Source organism: Pyxicephalus adspersus, chromosome 1, assembly GCF_032062135.1.
Source record: "Pyxicephalus adspersus chromosome 1, UCB_Pads_2.0, whole genome shotgun sequence".
NCBI classification, from domain to species: domain Eukaryota; kingdom Metazoa; phylum Chordata; class Amphibia; order Anura; family Pyxicephalidae; genus Pyxicephalus; species Pyxicephalus adspersus.
In genome coordinates this window covers 121,403,368-121,423,463 of record NC_092858.1, presented here as the reverse complement: position 1 = coordinate 121,423,463, position 20,096 = coordinate 121,403,368, and the positions used below count along the sequence as shown (strand labels likewise).

At 37.2% G+C, this 20,096-nt stretch overlaps 1 protein-coding gene across 2 annotated transcripts in view; it reads left to right on the top strand.

Annotated features, from left to right (window-relative positions):
* The first annotated feature begins 14,959 nt into the window (after window positions 1–14,959).
* PPM1J (protein phosphatase, Mg2+/Mn2+ dependent 1J) overlaps window positions 14,960–20,096 on the top strand; it is a 36,308-nt gene continuing 31,171 nt past the window's right edge. Inside the window, exons 1-2 of one of the 2 annotated variants that reach the window (XM_072425819.1) lie at window positions 14,960–15,149; window positions 16,318–16,874. In XM_072425819.1, the coding sequence (XP_072281920.1) occupies window positions 16,621–16,874 (254 nt within the window). In that variant the 5' untranslated portion in view covers window positions 14,960–15,149; window positions 16,318–16,620. Of the gene's footprint in view, window positions 15,150–15,753; window positions 15,809–16,317; window positions 16,875–20,096 lie in introns of those variants that run through there. The other variant, XM_072425825.1, reaches the window with a different exon arrangement.

Genomic DNA, 20,096 nt, shown 5'->3' with positions numbered 1-20,096 from the left:
ACACTGTACTAAACTATGAATATCTACATAGGTTGTGCATACCAGGAAGAAATAGGGAACAACCTAAAATACCTGTGAGAGGCAGGTACTAAGACATCAGATTAGTAGAGTAACAGACAGAGTCACAAATTCACACATACTGCCTGAGGGGCAAAGACAATCCATTGGGTCTCAGTGTAGCTGCCAGCCATAAGATAGAGGATACTAAGAAAGGCTAAAATTCCAGAATATTCAGCAGCACCCATTAAGGTCATTCAGATTAAGCATGCATTTTTGCCAGTGAGTTTATCTGCTGTCAGGAATTTTCCAATGTTCACCCAAGTGTACACATTTGCATCTTGGATACTATCTTTGTTTATAGAGGTCCAGCCACAGCCTATCCTAAGCAATTGGATCCTTGATCCCATTCCAACTGTAATCTCATCTATATTAAATTGGTTTGTGTATAAAGAATACTACAGAGAGAGAAAGAGGTTATAAAAGTATGCAAGAATTTTATCATACAATATAATAGATTGAAATTGTACAACCTTACAATGATACACTTGTAGGTCCCTTCCTCCATCTGCATTAAATTCATGCAGTGAGGGGGGTCTTTTTTCTTCAAACTTAGACAATAACATTTATTTGTGCTGATGAATTTTTGCAATGTGTTACCTCAGGGTGTTGGGAAACCTTAAAAATTATGATAATGCATCAGACAGTCAGTATACATGTCAAGAATTATGAAGTTGTATGTACTGTGCTATCAAAAAGTTATAACAACAGCATACAAAAAATGAGTAATGTTGTAAATCATAATACTCAAATTTAGGTCAGATATATGCATGTATACATGTATATAAAATTACTTTTGTTGATGCTTGGTCTCAGGTAAAATAGTATTTACCTCTGCTTGCAATGAACAAAAATGGCTGGTTAGATGAGCTGATTATTTTGGACATATGAAAGAGAACCATTATAATATCTCATGTATGCCTAATTTATTATATTTGTCTTCTTTGTCTTTTGAAATTAAACTGATGCCAATATCACAGTCCCTTTACCTCATTAAAGCACCCAGGTAAAGTCAATGGGCTGTTCCCACTGTCATGAGCCTACGAAAAACAGATTAGAATTCCTGTGGAGTCTTTAGATATGACATCTATGTGCCAGGCTTGGTCTTAGCGTTTAGTGACTGTCCAGGGAGCATGAACATGCTTCAATATGTGATGACTTTAAATTTCCACAGGCAAGATAAGCACATTCCAGTTATGTTAAACAGAGTAGTTGATGAAGTTGGTTAGCCCTAGTCAGGGGTCATGCCAATGAGATAAAATGGAATGTCTGAATCTGTGGTTTGAAATACCATAGAAATTTTTAATTGAAGAAGGTCTGGGTTTAATGAGTTAAATTCCATGAAAACATGGAAAATAGCTACAATCCATACAGTGTAATGACTTAGGGAAATTTCATGCCCAAATCAGACAGCACAGATGTCATGTAGTTTGTGATAGATTTCATTATCACAGCAGTTTTGTGTGTCACACCATGCCTGGTGTACTGCAATTTATGTAAAAATGTCCCATGGCTCTGTGCTGTCACGGGCTATAATTATACAGTGCTTCTTCATTAAAGAGACTTCCAACACACCATAAGTCTTGTCATGTAGGGGAACCTTTCGAAATAACTTTTAGGTATTCAAGGAACCCTTGTTTTAATTACTTTATCGACAGTTCACAATATATAGCATTATGCAGCATTTGAATGCCTCTTACAGATAGCCAAAAAGATAATTAGTGTCAGTGATTGTCAAAAATTGTTCAAGGGACCCCCAGCAACCAGGGTTCCCTGTGCTAGAGGGTGGGCTCATGACAGTCTGTTTTCAGGTACAGAAAGATGTATGACACTGGCTGTCTTTCACCTGAGACAACTGGTGGCACCTAGTGGTGAAAGATGGAATTACCATGAATAATAGGCTAATTGGCCAAAATATAAGAACATTGTGTAATGAAGATTGTATACTAATATATTGCTGTCTGTGTCATGGCTAGGGAGATTCACTTTCTTTGTTGTCATCAGAAATAAAATAGAGGAAAAATCATCCAAAGGAGGAACCTGTTCAAACAACAACTACCAAAGAGGGATTAAATTTTACTGTTTAAATTTTGTCAACAAAATTCTTTAACCTCCAAAAAGGGGAAAATAGAGAAACAGACTGAACTCATTCAGGTTTATTTTGTTTCCACTTTTAAATAAATATAAAGAAAAGGAAAAAAAGGAAAAGCAGATGGGTTTTATTTGGGCAAAATTTGTATTGATAAATACAGAGTATATTATACATCAAACATGGAGAAATACGATAAAATTGAGAGTACATAAGATCTAAACCAAAGTTGTGGAGCTTACATAAGACTAAGTACTATACATGATACTTCTTAGTAGTATAGGTTTTTATATAGTCCATATAACCATAAGGGATACCGTAGTGGACAGCATTTGTAAAGAAATAGTGAGTCTCAGACCCCGGCGCGTTTCGCCCTACTGGACGATGTAAGCAGTATATAATTTCCTTTTAGGAGCAGGGAAAGAATTGTTCAATCTTCTGTAGTGGCCTAACCATGTTCAGAGATTTACCTGCCTGGGAATTTGGATGTCACACTTACACAACTTATTTTTTGAAGTTTGATTGCCCTGTAATCATCATGGGGCAAATCTCATTCCTTTTTGTAGTTTATCCACAAAACTGTAAGGGGGTTTCACTTTAATCAGTGCATTATTGTCAAAGAATAGCTGTGGTTAGACATAATTACTTGTAAGCGCATTCTAAGATTATTATATTATACAGTGTACCTGAACTAGAATGACATGTAAGCTTCAGAAAAGCCAATAATCAAATATTACACAGCCAGACGCATACCACGTGCAATAAATATATGATAAATAGCTTTATCCTTTAAGTTGTTTTATTTCCACATTACAATGGTAACTATGTATAATGTAGGACTTTGCTGACACTCTGAGGCAATGTATAGAACTGCCACCCAAGACATACCATACCAAACAATTCATTTTAAAAAAAGTTTTACAATGTTAAGTGTTACAACCTAAAAACAAAAAAGACTGGATTCATATTTTTACCACTTGTGTTTTACAACAAACTTAAAGTATTCAAAAGTATTTTTTTTAATGGAAAAATCATTTTTAGGATGACCCTCACATTTCCATTTTCACAAACTTTCTCTTCCCTACTATTGTTTTTTCTTATGATTATTATCTATTTAATGACCTTATTTGGTCTCCAACAAACTATAGGAACTTTTATTGTATTTATTTTAGGACATATATGTATAGTATATATGGCTAAACATAAAGTTTGTTTAATTATGTTGAGGTAAGTCAAAATAAATCAAATATTTCAGATTGTCAATAAGACATATCATTACATCCTGCATTATATGCCTATTTTATGTTGGCACATACTTCTTGCCATCAATGGTGTGTACAAAATGTTTCTTTGACGCTATACATACTTATACCAGATAATGCAGCAGGGACGACATAAAAACATTTTTGTATTAAAAGGGGAATTATTATATTACTTATAACTCATATTATTTTTAAAATAATACTACCTATCGATACAATACAGAAGAAGATCCAGTACCTATGTTACACTTATCTTAACATAAAGGCAGAATGTTCGGTCTTTAGAATTTATGATTTCAGATCTTGAACACTTTTTGGCTGCATCAACAAAACATCAAAGCAATCACAAAATTTTACACACCACAAATTTCAACTCTACCTTTTTGGGGAGTTACTGTATTTCTATAACACAAACATATTTATATAAATTTATTGTGTCTCTATGCTGAATTGTACAGAACCCTGTAAACTTACCTGTCAGCAACTTTAAAAAAAATTCAGCATAACTAAATGAATAGTTAGGATATTTTTTTCTTTCATTTTGAACCCAATGGGGACAGATTTATTGGGTTTTTATTGCCCTCTGAGTGTTCGTTGGAGAGATATATACATCTAGTCTTACATCTAGTCTCTATGTATCTAGTATTTATGTCCTTATTATGTGTTCTTGTGTTAATGATGATAAGGAGAGGTTGCTAAAACCTGTAAGATTTTTATTTCTTCTGCATCTTCCTGACCCACTGACAACAACACGGTTTATATCTTTACTTCATTAGGGCAGTAAGTGTGGAGAAATCTCCAGTGATGACACAGACAACATGCAAGAACTGACATAGGTTTTAACTTTTACGTACTACAAAACAAAATTGGCTGCCATTCAGCTATAAAAAAGTTACTGTATATGGTATATGCATCAGAAGATAAAGGAGTTCTGTAATAACCACAACTTACAACATAGTTGTCATGGGATGGACTTTTCACATATTGCATAATACGATACATAAAATATTACTTATAATATTTATAATACATAAAATATTACTGGATATCAAACACTAAAGTCAGAGAAATGTGTTCATATGATTTATAAAGAAACACACAGTATACTTAAAACTTTTCTGGGTTTGTATTTTAGTGAATCCCATCAACAGGCATGATAGCAAGTAACTGCTGGTAACATAAAATAAACCACTTAGAGGATCACTAATACCTGTAAGGTCTTGGTTTATCAATAAAATATTGTCCAATCAAGAAGTCAAACACCGCCCCTAAAATGTACTTATAATATTGTTTCATGCAGGGACCTAATTAGAAATCAGAGGGCCTGCTAGTAAAACTTTGGATAAGTTCCCTCCACTTACACTTGCTATCACCAAAGGAAAATAGAGAAGAGAAGTGGAAATTGCCAGTGCTGGTGCAGCCCCACAACCACATTTAGGCATGTGCACAAAATAGTTTCCAACTGCTCCTATTCAGTTGAATAGGAGTTGTTGGCAGTATAGTTGGGTCTGCGGTAAAGTACTGTGGTCAACTGCAAGTCTGAAAGCGCAAGTCTGGAAGGGCCTGTTGAACTGCACACCCAACCACTTCCACTGAACTGTATGAGGGACGTAGGGTTGCGACATGGTTCCCAGAATGGACATTTTGCATCTGACCATGCGGTTGCTCTTTGCACTACAAAGAGTACAAACACCTGCAGCACAGTTTAATGCTTCTGAAGGCAAGAAAACAGTTTGGTATGCACCTCGGAACAACTAGCTGTGCAGTTTTTGACCACAAAAGTCTGAAAGAAACTTTGGCTCCTCACCCTTGGCTCCCTGCCATGGCTTCTTTTGGTTCCTGGCTTCATCTTCCCATTCATGCATCAGGGGATAAAATAAATTCCAGCAGATTTGCCAGTTACAATCCTGCACAATTCTTCCCCCTCTCCTGTGCTGCATTCACACTCAAAGCGCAGGGGTAGGAAAGCTGACAGGGACATAGGCAGCCCCTTGAAAGAGGCAACAAAAGTCAGGTCTACCTTGTCCCATACAAATGTAGGGCTTTTAGGGGTAGCTGGTCCCCAGGTGGAATATTATTCTAAAAATAATAATTTTTATGCCACTTTGAAAGCAAGTTGTATTTCTAACTCAAAAATAAATAAGAAATAAAGAAAGGACCTAAATAAAAAGTTTAAAGATAAATAAAAAAAGTCAGCAAAAATAAATAATAAATAAATAAACAATAGGGAGGTATTAATACACAAAGGATTTTTTAAAAATACGTAGGAATTTTTTTTGTTTGATTTTATTAGCAGGAGAAATTTTTATATCTGTTGTGGAAATAAAAGTTTGTAAAGATTGTGCAGCGTAGACCCTGGTTTAACTGTGACATTGAACACATGAAAGAATGTTTTATTCCTGTCTATGTTCATAGAAAAATGTATTGTTTTCTGTCTTTTTGACCATAAATATAATGATGTAATGACATCATAGCATTTTCAACATACTCCTATGAACCCAGAGTATTTAAGTACACCATGGGCTCACAGGATAAATTAGGATGGGGTCTTTTGGCCTGTAAATAAAACAGAGCTGGACTTTTAGATAGTTTAAGGGTGGAACTGGACGTCAGACGTCACTGCCACTAAGAAGTGGTTTTGCAATAAGAAATGTTTTTTTTTTTTTTTTGGGATAGACATTTAAAAAAAAAAAATGGGGTTAATCCTTATTCCCAGTTGTGTTGCTATTTCATTTTACATTCTACAATTGTATTTTTGCTTGCAGTTACAACTTTGGCCACGTGGTGGCATTGTAATGTTTTTATGATAAATTACAAGCCATCACTGTAAATCTCTCCTTGAGAAAATACAAAATCCTTTGCTATCCCACTGATAACAGCTGAAGAAAGAAAAATTGTGATCTGGCAGGCTCTTTTATTGCAGAAGGGCCATCGCCTGTCTCATCTGCAATAAACAAATTTACCTGCCTGTTTGCAATCTTTTTTGTAATGTATACTGATCTGGGCATGCAGATCACTGTTGCTGGTCAATGTTAGATGGACCTTGTCATTGAGCCGATATGCCTTTCCTGAAAAAAAGTTTTGTTTTTTATGCTCTATGGCAAGATGCATCCTAAAATAACTTCTTTTTACCAAACTTACTTTTGAATGATGGATAGACAAAAGTGTTAAAATGTTCAATTCAAACCTGGCATTTTCTGTAGAGCTAACAATTACCATTACCTTTACCTAACACCCTCATACCATCAAAAAATTTCTAAGTTTGTCTGTTTTTTTTAGGTAGTCATCTTCATACGTTGAAATGGCACCAAAGAAAAGTTCCAGCATCATCTCCTTTGTCAATGCAGATTGGTGATTGATTAGTATCGTTTTTTTTAAGTCATGACTGCTTCTCCTCTGTTTAGATGTTAATGACAGTTTACATTTGGCTTTTTAAGTAAATCCTATTTTCCCATAGGAACTTCAGTTCTGCTGAGATATTTCCTAAGGGTTATCAACTTCTAGGGGAATGCAACTCAGAACGCTGAAAGTGCACCCGGTGCCTATAATGAACCAGACCTTTCCTTTGCAGGAAAGAAATGGTAAGACAAACCGTTTTGTTTTTGTTTTTTAAGTATGTCACCCAGTGAGTAATATTTTTGTAACAGAATGTACATTGTGGAATATGTAATGTGTATGTACAAGTGGTGATATAGTTTTTGCACAAACTTTTTTTCTGTGAATTCTGGACAATTACCAATAGCAATTTCACCTAGAGGCAAACCCTTATCTATTGTTGTCTATCCTTTTATGCAAGGTGAAATTTCTGAGTTTAGGTACGCATTAAGTTTTTACTGCCTATAGCTAGCAGCGTGTCCCTACACTAGTGCCAAGCCTTCTGTTATTTCTGCCGTCTAAGACCCTAATGCCTTCTGGGACCTCAAGTTCTTGTTGTGATCCTAAGTGACTCTTTTAACTATAGGGGCCCCTGAGACCCTAATGCCCTAGCCAAATACTGGCTAATATGTTTTATATTATTATGGATAAAGCATGGAACTTTTTATGGTTTTATTGTTCTGTAAACCTTTGTGTCATGGTGGTACTTACATATTTCCTGCTCAATTTACATTGATGTTTTCACTGATGTAAATGTGCATGTAGTTGTTGTTGGAATTCCAGGCATTTGTCAGATAGCTATTCTTATCAAAAGCCATTTTCCCACCCTTCAGTGTCAATGGATGTGAATAACCATCTGGCCATGCAGTTATTCTTGGATGGCACATGCACGTGGCAACACTGTTTCTTTCTGGATTTTTAACAGCAAATAACCATGCTGCCCTCCGACTCTCCACCCTCTGACTTATGTGTATACTGGGAAATTTAAATTACCGTATTTTTCGGACCATTAGATGCTCCGGACTATAAGACGCACCAGGTTTTCCGCACGGGAAAACAAGAAAAAAAAAATTCATTTGATTTCCCCTGAGATCCAGCGTGCGGCACTTGTGCCCGCCCATGAAGGCGGCGCCGATCGGCATTCATCAAATTGATCAGAAGGGGATAAATTGGCACAGGGTGATCAGAAGGGGATAAATTGGCACAGGGTGATCAGAAGGGGAATTTAAATTGGCACAGGGTGATCAGAAGGGGAATTTAAATTGGCACAGGGTGATCAGAAGGGGAATTTAAATTGGCACAGGGTGATCAAAAGGGGAATAATCCTTCAGAATCTTTTTTAGATTTTCCTCCTTTAAAATTGGGTGCGTCTTATATGCCGGAGCGTCTTATACGCCGAAAAATACGGTACAATATGGACAGTACTCTGGCCTTTGCATTACTAGAACCCAGGTTTGAATCTAAGGCAGGACACTATCTGCATGGAGTTTGCAAATTCTCACGGTGTTTGTGTGGGTTTCCTCCCACATTCCAAAAACATGCAGTTAAGTTAATCAGCTTTCCCTTAAATGACCTTAGACTGTATTGAAGACATTGTGAGTCCCTCTGAGGCTGACATGACTATGGACTGCGTAACATGCAGAGACTGCGTCTGTGCTATATAAACACTTTGTAATAATAATAATCCTTGCTAGTTAGATTTGGCAATTATTTGTCATTCTCTATCATATGTAAAGATGTCATTAATCAACAACCTATCATGCAGATGTGGCCATTAGGTGTGGGATCTTTGAATGAGTAAATGTTCAATGTAAAGCATTATGAATTGATATGTTACAAATATTTGTTTACTCAGGATCATTTGTTTTATAGTAAAATGTGTATGTAGCTTAAGAGGAATCCCAGTGACAAGAAAATTGCACAGAATTAAATAATGATCTAATATTCTTACTCTTCCCCTCCCTATCTAACTGTTAAATACATTGCCTGGAGATGGGGGAAAAATTTTTTGATACAAATAAAATGTGTATAGTAAATTTTCCATTTCTTCTCTGTCTACTTTCAAAAGTTTACCTAAACGAAAGGAAAATAAATATATGATGAACAATACTTTAGCAGGAAGTTTCCAAACCATCTTCAATATCTTCCTGTGCTTTCAGTGGTATTGATTTGCGGTTGTTTCTATTGTAACACAGCCAAATTCCTTTTACAAAATAAGCAATACTGTTTTGTTAATGTTTACCCTACATGAAACCTTTAATATTAGGGCTGGTTCACACTAGGGGGGTCTATTTATAAGGCATGGAATCTGACATTTACCAAAGCTGTTGATGTTGATCCCATTCATTGCACAATTAGGTACAGAAATGGACAAAAATGTGCAGCAGTTCATTACAAAATGTTTTACAGTGCAACGCATCAGGGGGAACATCAGACATTGCTTACTAATCCATTTGTAATGCCCTTATGTATCCCATACCATAAACATTGGGCCTGATTTAATAAAGCTCCCCAAGACTGGAGAGGATAGACCAGTGTTTCATGACCTTTTTAACATGGGGGAAACCCTTGAAATAACTTTCAGGTCTTCAGGGAACCGCTAATAGAAATATTATATACACAGCTAATTAGCCTGGTGGTCAGTAAGAAGAATGCCTCTTACAATGCTGGCCATAAGGAAGGACACCACCCTTACAGATAGCCAAACATATCATTGGAATCTGTAAAACTGACCTGAGAGGGACAAACTGTTCACTGCTCAAGAAAAACCTAGCAACCTCTGGAGGAACCCTGGTTGAGGAACACTGAGGTTGACTATATTGGGTGATCCAGCAAGCCTGGAACAGATTTCTTTAAAAACATTTACTGTTACCTGGTAAATGCTTTAAATCATTGACCAATTTCATTACAGGTTTGCTGAATCACCCAGGTTCACCTATGATAAATAATTTTCTCCAGTCTTAGAGAGCTTTATTAAATCAGACCCATTGCCTTAAACCTCACAGTAAACACGTACAGTTTGAAGTCAATATGGACACTTTCATAACCATTATATACTACTATATAATGTTTGGGAAAATGCTTAATACAGGGAAAAGAATCAAAATGTTAGAAAAAATATAAAGACAGAGAGGGAGAACAGAACACAGTAGTATTGCTGTCTTTTTTTTTTTTTTTTAGTGACTGCTATGATTTGTTATCGTTACCTATTACAAGGCTCCTAATCACTAAATCAAGATGTCAGCTGTCCATTTAGAGCTTGTGGATGGGGAGGGGGGTTGGAACATAGGTAAGAATTTTGGATGGGAAGTGGTGGTGTGAAGAGGTGTAAATTGAGGAGGTACACTGGAGAAAATTGTGGCTACTGGGTCTAAGTGCACTGATTAAAATTTGGGATCAGAAGAGGTCCAGAGATGGTGAATATAGGGGTGCACAAATGAGAGCTGTGGATTGGTAGGTGCATAGGTTAGAGCAATGGATGGATAAGGGGAGCTGGGTGTACAGGTGAGTGGTGTGGATTTGGGGGTTTGAATGAACAGGGGAGAGCTGTGGATGGAAAAGGAATGCATGTCACAGCTGTAAATGGACAAATTGTGTGTACAGGTTATAACTGTAAAGGGGTGAGTATGGAGAAGTGAGAGAGGGGAAGCAGAGGTCAGAGATCCTTCCCTGGCTCTGTTCTATGGATCTAACAGATGATAGGCCGGTAGGTGGAACAAAACAGAAAACATCAGCTACTGAGGTATACTACTATAAGGTATACTATTTAAAATAGTTAATGAGGCATAATATTTGAAACAAATGTAGGAAGTTGTTTTGCCAGGACCTAGGACAATGTGAGTACATTACAGGGGATAGAGAAATGTACTAGGAGGAAAGGGAAATTTTTACCTGATGCAGGAATTTTCCTGATCCATGCGTACTGTGCTTACTTTGACCATTTGGCTCTCTGCAACATTTACTCTTGACCCCTGTGCTCTATGCATTACATGTTATCCTGTGCTCTATTCCTTACTTCCTTTGGAACCCTGTGCTTTGTATTGCTCACTTTGAACCCCTGTGCTTTATGTATTATATACTCTTGATTCCTTTGCCCTGTGAATTACTTACTCCTGATCAATGCGCTCTGCACCTTATTTACTTTTGATCCTTTGTGTTTTGTGTGTTATTTACTCTTGACCGCTGTAGTTTGTGCATTACATACTTTTGACCCTTGCATTTCACATGTTATGTATGCCAACCTTTTGTCCTCTGTGCTTTATATACTCCTGACTCTTGAACTCGGTTTATTACATATTTACACAGGGATTTGTCTGAACCATGCAGCCGTGCTCTGTGAGTTATATATTTTTGACCCCTGTGCCCTACACATGACTAATTCTTGACCCCTGCATTTTGTTCATTGCTTTTGACTTTTTTTTTCCTGTGTGCTACTCACTTTGGACCCTTGCTTCCTGTGTGTTACTTGCATTTGATCCCTCTACTTTTTGCAGTACTTACTCTTTACCCCTGCATTTTGTATGTTACATACCCATGTCCCTTCTGCACTTTGTGCATGGTTACTGTGTTTTATTTTGTTCCTTTGCTCCATTGTTCCTGTGCTCTATGCCTTACATACTCCTGACCATTTTATTCTTTGATACATACGCCTGGCCCACGCACTACTATACCATGTGTTGTACAGTATATACTCCTGTTTGAACTGTTCCCAATTGTTAAGTACCCATGGGCTTTGTGGGGTTTTTAGTGTTCACCTCTGTACTTTGTATGTGATTTACATACTCATATTCTCTTTATTCTGTACCTTACATACTCCTGACCTCCACACCTTGTGTAATATGCACTCCTGACACTTATGTTTTCTTGTGTCACGTACTGCTGGCCCCTGCTTTACAGTACCATGCTTTATTGTAACCAAGCTATATTCTCTTTATTCTCCTATTTGTATTGTTCATCTTTGCTAAGTAGTTCCAATTATTTTATTAGTTTTTTTTTTAAATAAATTTAAATTATTAATGATAATGGGGAAAGGGGGTGCCAGAATATGCGGAGAGGAGCCAGGAAAGGGTGTGGATATGTGAGACTGAAAAAACAGTGTTAGAGATCACAGATGATATAATGTGGAGTAGTTAGATTAGAAACAACACAGTGTAGGGACTGGCGGAAATCTGTTTGCATGTAAAGCTATGTACTAGGGCAATCTGTGAAGGAAAAGGTGCAAGAGGACGTAATGAAGAGTTGGTAAAAAGCTGTGAAAAAAGTTAGTGCAGACCCTGGGGAAAGTGCAACATGGGAGTGCGGAGAGTATGTTAAGATGGGCACACTGCTGAAGAAACAATGTGAAGCGGGAATATTGACATATCATTGATTGATATATATGAAGAGTCTGGCCTAGGACCCTAAGTATGGGTACTTATGGTTTGAGCTACCTCATCAGAGCCATTGTGCCATATATATTGCCATATATTTTACCGTTAACATTTAAAGCCTAAAGCGTACCTAAACTCAGAATTTTCACTTTACATAAAAGGGTAGACAACCTTATTATTGTAAAATAAAAAATCTGTTGTTTTTTTTTTTTTTTGCAACACCCTTTTTTATTAAAAAAAAAAAAGAAAGGGATGAAGCAACGCCCCCTAATTCTCAATTGCCTAGGCCAGAGGTCGGCAAACTCCAGCCTTTAGGCCGGATATGGCCTAGCCAGTATTCCAGTCCGGCCTAACGCCTCCCCAGTTATTTATTGCTGGATCCGGCCTAATTGAGTTGTCTCGTTATCGCAAGTTTCTGCACAGTAACCCCAATTACTATGCCTAAAGAGCAGAAGCAACATACAGCTACCAGTCTCCGTAAGGATGACCTTGAACATTGTGTCTTTAACCCTAAGTGAACTGACAAATTATTCTTCATCAAACGCGGTAACAAAGCTCTGTGTTTAGTGTGCAACGACACCAACAGCACTTTCAAGCAGTCGAATTTCATTCCGATGCCAAACAGGCGCACACATACAGAGACTACACTGCGGATGAGTGGAAGACTTGCGGTCTCGCTTGCAGTCACGGTGGAAAAAACCTTTCCTTGGACACCTTGTTTCTTTTGGCCTAGTGTGCCTTCTTGACCTCCTGAAATGGCCAAGTAGTCCAAAAAGTTTGCCGACCCCTGGCCTAGGTGTTGGAGAATGAATGGGAGCGCAAAGCCTACTGGGATACCTACGTCAAGCATCCCGGGAGGCTCTTGGATGCCCCTTCTGAGCATGCCCCACCATCTTGGGCATGCACAGATGGAGCCTTTTTGTGAAAAGGGAAAAAAAAAATCTCATGCATGTGCAGTGAGATCAGCAAGATTTTTTTCAACCTACATCACCCAATCACACTCCTGGGTCGGGTGACAAAGAAAGAAGAACGTGGAAGAAGAGGGCAAGATGGCGGCGCCCGGAGCGCCTGCTCAGAGGCGGATGCCGGGACAACGCGGGACCCGATGGAAGAGACCTCTAGATGGATCGGACTGCCCTGTGGGAATGAAGGTGAGTGTATCTTTTGTGTTTTGGGGGATTTTGAGTTTAGTTCCTCTTTAAATTTAAAGTACCTCCTGCATTTTTGTGTTTACACTGTTTAAAAAATGTTCCCGTCTGCAAGGAACCTGTTGGAGTGCACAACATCAGAAGGGATTGGATCAGAAGTGGTACATGTGCTTTCCCATTACATTCATTCTTAGTAGCATAATCCTCCAACCATGAATGTGAATGTACACACATGTAGAGGTACTTTAGAATCTGGTAATCCATACCAGACAGTTGAGTAAACACTGACTTTTCTACAGGGCCATACAACATAAAACACTGGTGTCTTGTATGCTTTCTGGACCTAAGTAATCTTTGCCAATGAACTGAATTGCCCACCAGCCACAAACATTGCATTCTTATAGTTGCTATAATAGATTTTTCAAGTAATTTACATTATGTAGATTGTATGAGTCAAAGTCAGGAGCTCACAGATAAAGATCAAAAAGCAAAGGATGATTCATACCATGATTTTCAGTTATGTGTGGGCTTGGCTTTATTATAGGCTAAACAGAGGTAATAAGTGTCACACAATATGGACCCAATTGATGATATCTCTGCCTTAATTACACAGTTTATATTTCTATTTTTTGTGATTCATTGTGTTTTGTATGAGGTCATTGGGCAGGCTACCTGCCATTAACTGAGTATAATTTGAATGTATTTTATTAGAATGGTATGGTAATATCTTTGTGTGAACTGCAAGATGAAATCAGCAAATGTTTTCTATACAGGGGCCCTGAAAGTCCCACTCTACCAACTTAGGTGAGTAGGCCCAAGCATGAAGTTACTGGCATTACTATATATTAAAAAAACATTTTAAAATAAAAATAATTAATAATAATTAATAACATTTTAAAATAAAAATAATCTGCAAAAAACTAAACACTACATACACTTTAATAAAAAGGTCAAACAAATGGCTTCAAATCACAACATATGTCATGAATGATACACAATAAAATGCTATTAAAAATCTCTATTTGAAGTGTCAACAGGTTTCGCAGCTACAATCGCTTCTTGGGGGAGTTTTAATGGCATGTAGCTTCTAAATTTTTTTTTTTTTGTCATTTTTAAACACTAATAGAAATATTAAAAAAACTTTACAGTTTAACCAATCATTTTTGCACACACCTACATACTTTCAGCAAAAAGGTATTTTCGGTATGAAGATAGTCTAAACATTGGTTTACATTTTTAGCACTCTGCAGATCTTCCCTAAACTCCTGGGAGAGGGCTATTTATAAATCAGAGAACCTGACATTCACTTAAACATTTTTGGGAACCTGCCATGCTAACGCTCAAACCATGCTAACGCTCAAAGTAAAGCAGTAAAGATTTAGCAATAAACATTAAAAAAAGTGACTTTAGCAAATTTTAGTCTCTCTACTGTATGCCAGAAAATCACGTTCATTCCATCAGTTCCTGTAGATAGATCTATAGGAAGGTGAAAAGCTTTGCAAATATTTCTGTGACTTTACAGAACTGTTCACCTACAGTTTCCCAGTACAGTACTACCCAACTGCAATTAGCTTGCTATGAGGAAGGAGGAGATAGTGAGTGTAAAGCAGCACTGCACAGTATAGTGCAGCAGTGGGGGCTGGTGGCTAAGATCTTCCAGCCCAAGGACAAGCAGAGTGCTGCAGCGCTTACAAGCAAATGCAGCACTTATCCCAGAAAATCACACAGCTCAATAAATATCAAATCGGAGAACATTAAAATCTGCCATATTACAGCAGGGTGACTCGTCAGCAATCTATATTTCTGGGATCCAACAAAGTAGAGGGCAGGACAGGGAGGAGAAAACAAGGTGAGTCAATGGGCACAAGCATATGTAAGTCAATGTACATACAAGCTAGGTGTCACCAGGAATATCCGTGGGTCCTTGTATGGAATGTGGTTAGTGCAGCAAATGATCTACAGTGGTGGACTGTAAACATTGTATCAGTCCCAGAGAGTTTTATAAAACTCCCTCCTTGTGGTGGTCTCCCATCTCTGTACTCTCAGGTCTTGCAGCACCTTGCATGCCTCTGACCCTTCTCTGATCCCTTCATCTCCAATCCAAGCAGTGTATCAGGACAACATAGACAGCTTCTCTTGTATAAATAATGCAATTATAACTTCCTGAAAATATTTCAAAGCTCCATGTTCCTTTAATGTCAACTTAGATACACATCACATTAGCCTGACATGTTTTCTTTCATAGATCTTTTTCAAAAGGCTGTCATGTGACATTCTGCCCTCATTAAAAAACCTTTTCAGAGGCCCCACCTTTCTCCAGGGAATTAACCCTTTATTGACTCCTAAATAATAAAAGAACCAGCTCATACCCGTCCCTTCCTAAATTCTCACCGGGAACAGTGGAGTGCAGTGATCCAAATGTACTCTGTGAAAAGTTAAGCCCAATACCAGTGATTGTCAGCACAGAGAATAAAACCCATCCTTTAACCACCATCCAAATGGAGAAAGGTCTTTACAACGCTTATACTTAAAAATAATACCATTTCCTTTACTACTTTTCCATTTTACACACTTTGGTCTAATTTTTTTCTTAGTAAGGAAGTTGTGATCCAGTTATATTTATACATTGTTTTGGTTCATTGTACCAGTCTATGTACACAATACTTCTGCAGATACTTTTCTTTTTTTCATTCTCTCAGTGGGTTCAAACTATGCCTGATACACTAATTTTTCTAAAAATATATATATATACTGTATATATATATCCTTTAAGTATTTACTTTTTGTCCTTGTGTAGTATTTCCTTCATAAAACTTCCCTTTTGTTTATTATGATTGTTATAAATAATAATAATAATAATATTATTATTAAACTATTTCTATAGCACCAACATATTGTTCAGCACTGTACATTAAATATGTATAACAATATAACATGCCATGTTTTCCTATCCTTTTATCCTATTTCTATCTAATATGTAATATTTTGCTTTTTTCTGCCTTTACATTCACTTTCAGGAGAGAACACATGAACAGTCTGGGAGTTTTGTCAGCAAGTGACAGAGGAGGAGTTTTACCAGTCTCTGTGTGCTCACTTGCTTAAGCAATGCAGAAGGACAGAACCTAACCAGCATAGTTTGTGAGAAGTAACATTGTAATCTGAGGTGGAGACTCTGTATACAGCTGAGAAGATTTATTATAGACTATACACCTGTATCTGCCTGCTACTTATCTCAGTCTGGCTGTCCAGAGCATTCCCAGAACACAGCTGGATGTCCCATTCAGCCACCAGCATTCCTTCACCGCACTTACTGCTTGGGGATGATTAGTAAGGTCAAAGCGGCTGTATCAGGGCTGGTGGGGTCCCTGTCCCAGAAACACAGTGCTCTACCAGTCCCCTGTACCCCTGAGAAGGAGCCCCCCGCAGCTGCTGTTGCTAAACCACAGCCCCCCTGCAGACCCCCATTCTTGAAATTGTCTCCAGAGGAGTTCCAAAAATTGGGAGACCACAATAGCAGGACCATTGTGAATCTAAAATGCCCTGGAGAGCTGTACTGGGGCACTGGCTATGCTGAGTAAGTACATCATCTATATTATATTCTATATGCTTGTGTTTCTTTAATTTATAATAGTATATACCCCTTTATAAAATCCTTTGTAGCATGGAATGGGTTAACTACATTCCAATACACCTGGACACAGGTACCGCTAAAGGAAATGTGTACTTTAGGAAATATATAGGCTGACGATGCTGACTTCTTTTAAAAATGCCAGTTTCCTGGCTGTCTTTCTAATATAAAGAGCTTTTAGTATATCCTGAGTCAATGACCTGGAACAACAATGCATATCAAGAATTTGGATTTTTCTCTGACTTTATAATCTGCATATTTTATGCCAGAAACCAAAGGCAGCAAAGTAAGTAAGGGTTGAAAGAGGACAGAAATAGCTGCCCCAATTTTAGGTATGTGACTATAGACTTTGTGCAGCATTACATATTATGTTAGCACTATATACAATACTATATTTATAGTTTTAAATTACAAAAATTCTATTTGACAGTTGTTTTGTTTTTAGATTTACCATTTAGTAAAAGTACAAACTGTTCTGCTGAATAAGCAGAGGTACCCAGTAATCTCCACCAAAATACTCCTCAAATTCTTGAAATTGACTGAGGGCCCGTGTTTTATTTTACTATATAGCTGTGTGCTGAAAAAAAGGCTAACTAAGCAGTGTATAGATGTTGTGTATGCAGAATGAGTTTCCTTGTTCTATAATTATACCTTGGACTGATAACAGCAATAGGCATTCAGCACAGTACACTATCTTACATTTATAAAAGTCAAAACTCAGACAGATCTAACTGCATTATAATATTGGCTTGCCAAATGGAAAAGTAAGTGCACTCTAACAGTTCTTATTTACAATACAACTGTAGTCATTTAGGATTTATCAGTGTAAACAAACTTTTTCTATAAAAATGTGTTAAATGGAATAAAAAATTTGAAAAGTATCAATCATACTTTTATAGAAATATTTGCACCCAGAATATAAGATTTAAAAAATTTCAGTAATACTGGAGAAGGTTTTTTTCTGAGTGTAATTCAATGTATGACTATGTTTGGACTGGCAGTATCCAAGCAGTACTATAGTAGTTCACTTTTGTGGAACCAGTACCGAACCCCCCAAAGCTCTGAATATTATTGACTCCAGTGAGTGTGGTTCTAAACTGTTGAAGTATGAAAAGCTCCATGCACCGTCTCAAGGTGGTCTGCTGCAAAACTGCTTCCATAGGGTCCAAGGGCAACGCTTTCCAACCTCATTAGCAAGCATTTGCAACTGTTCTGAAGGACAGCAAATGGTTTCCTTTTAGAATTGTAGCAAGAGAACCATTTGAAAATGCTCATGAAAGCATGTGGGTACCTCCTTCTCAACACTTGCGGGTGCATAGAAATTGAGAGCCCGAGAGTGGTTAACCACATAGTTGTCATTTGCCCATTTCAGCATGGCCTAGTGTTAAGGCTAACCATAAAAGGCAGCATATTTAATGTACATAGCTTTGCACCTTCATCAGCTTGCAAGCTTTCTTCAGATAAAAAAAGTCACAGCCCACTGTCTTCCTGGATATCAGAAGATCAATTTTGGAAGTTTTCTGTTGTATATAAATCTGTTGATGTAAAAAATTAACCTTGTGCCCTTAAGTAGAATGCATACCTTGTTTAATGAAACCTGTGCAAAATACTTAAGTTGGTAGTAGTGGACATCATATTGTATCTGTTGTTGCCTTCCCATTTATTTTTATCAAACATTTTACTTTAGGATAATATGTGCATTGATGTTTGTTATTTACCTATGCATGCCTCCCTTGTGTAGACATCCAAAAGGTCTAAGACTATTGTTATGTGCCGCCATCTTGGATGTGATGAGAGCAATCCCAGCAAACTCTGAGCTGTCACTCAAGTGACACTCTACAGCAGCCTTTGTCAACCTTTTTACCTCTGTGCAAACTCTGAAGCAATTTTTTTAGCTGTTGGGGACCATTTGCTATTTGCAAGCTATGGGGAAATTCTATTTGTATTGGTTGCAATGGGAAGAATGCCTCAATCCATTGGTGGTCAGAATTCCACCTTTACAGACAACTAAAAATGTATTTGGTTTCATGCAGCTCACTCTACAAAGTGAACTATACAGACATCATCTCCTTGGAGGTCAGTCAGACACAGCTCTAGGAAACCTTGTCAACTTCTGGAGGAACCATAGGGTTCTGTAGTTCTCTGGTTGAGAATGGCTGCTCTATAGTATTCCATTTTCCTGCTCCATCTAAAGTAATGAAATATTTCCAGAACAGATGTGATGGTGTAAAATTGTGAAGGGGCTGTGCTAGATAATCTCAGATGGTTATATTTGTTAGAAAGTTTAAAGGTACATAACAGTACAAGTCATTTTATTCCTTTCTCATACAGTTTCAACCTAAAATATAATTTTGTTTTTCCTTGACCCAAATAATATTGTCATTATTGTCATATTAAAATGTATACGGACCCCAACAATGATCTTTTTTTGGGGCTTCCTTTTTGTAAGTAAAAAAATAAATTATAATAGCTTATTAGCTAATGACTTGCTGTGCCTATTAACAAAAAATGAGTTTATACAGATGAAGATGGGAGAAGGTGATGAGTACATGTTCTTTGTAATCTGTCAGAAAAGAGTAATGTGTCAAGAGTAAAAAATATTGTGTTGTCATGCCATTGAGGAAACAGAAGTAAGCCTTCTTTCTGGCACATCAACAGTTATTTTTTTTTTTCGTACAAGAAAAAAAAACATGAGGAAATGTGAATGTATTTCAAATATGTACGAAATATTTTACTTTTATTTTTGTCATTTAAGGAAGTGGATCTAATCAGTGCTGACCTGTATTTTTTGATCAATTCATTATGAATTTTAGCTCAAAGTCAAGATCCTGCTGTAAAATATATATATATTTAATATAAATATGCATGCTGGCATTGCTGGAACATTTATTGGCAGATATATATGGAAAGCAGGAAACCAACCCTGATGGTCATCCTAATTCTAGATTAAATAATGATTGGCTGAAAATATGCAACCTAGGTGCTTATCCCATATGTGAATAGTTGGCAAGGGATGTGTTAATCAGTATGTTTATTTCTATATATGTTAGGATTATCATCAATCCTCCCTTGGCTCTGGAGAATTTAAAGCTTAACTCTGGGATAAGCAAATATTGTCCAATTAAATGAAATAGGCATGTGTCTTCATATTTAGATGTGGGTGTGCTT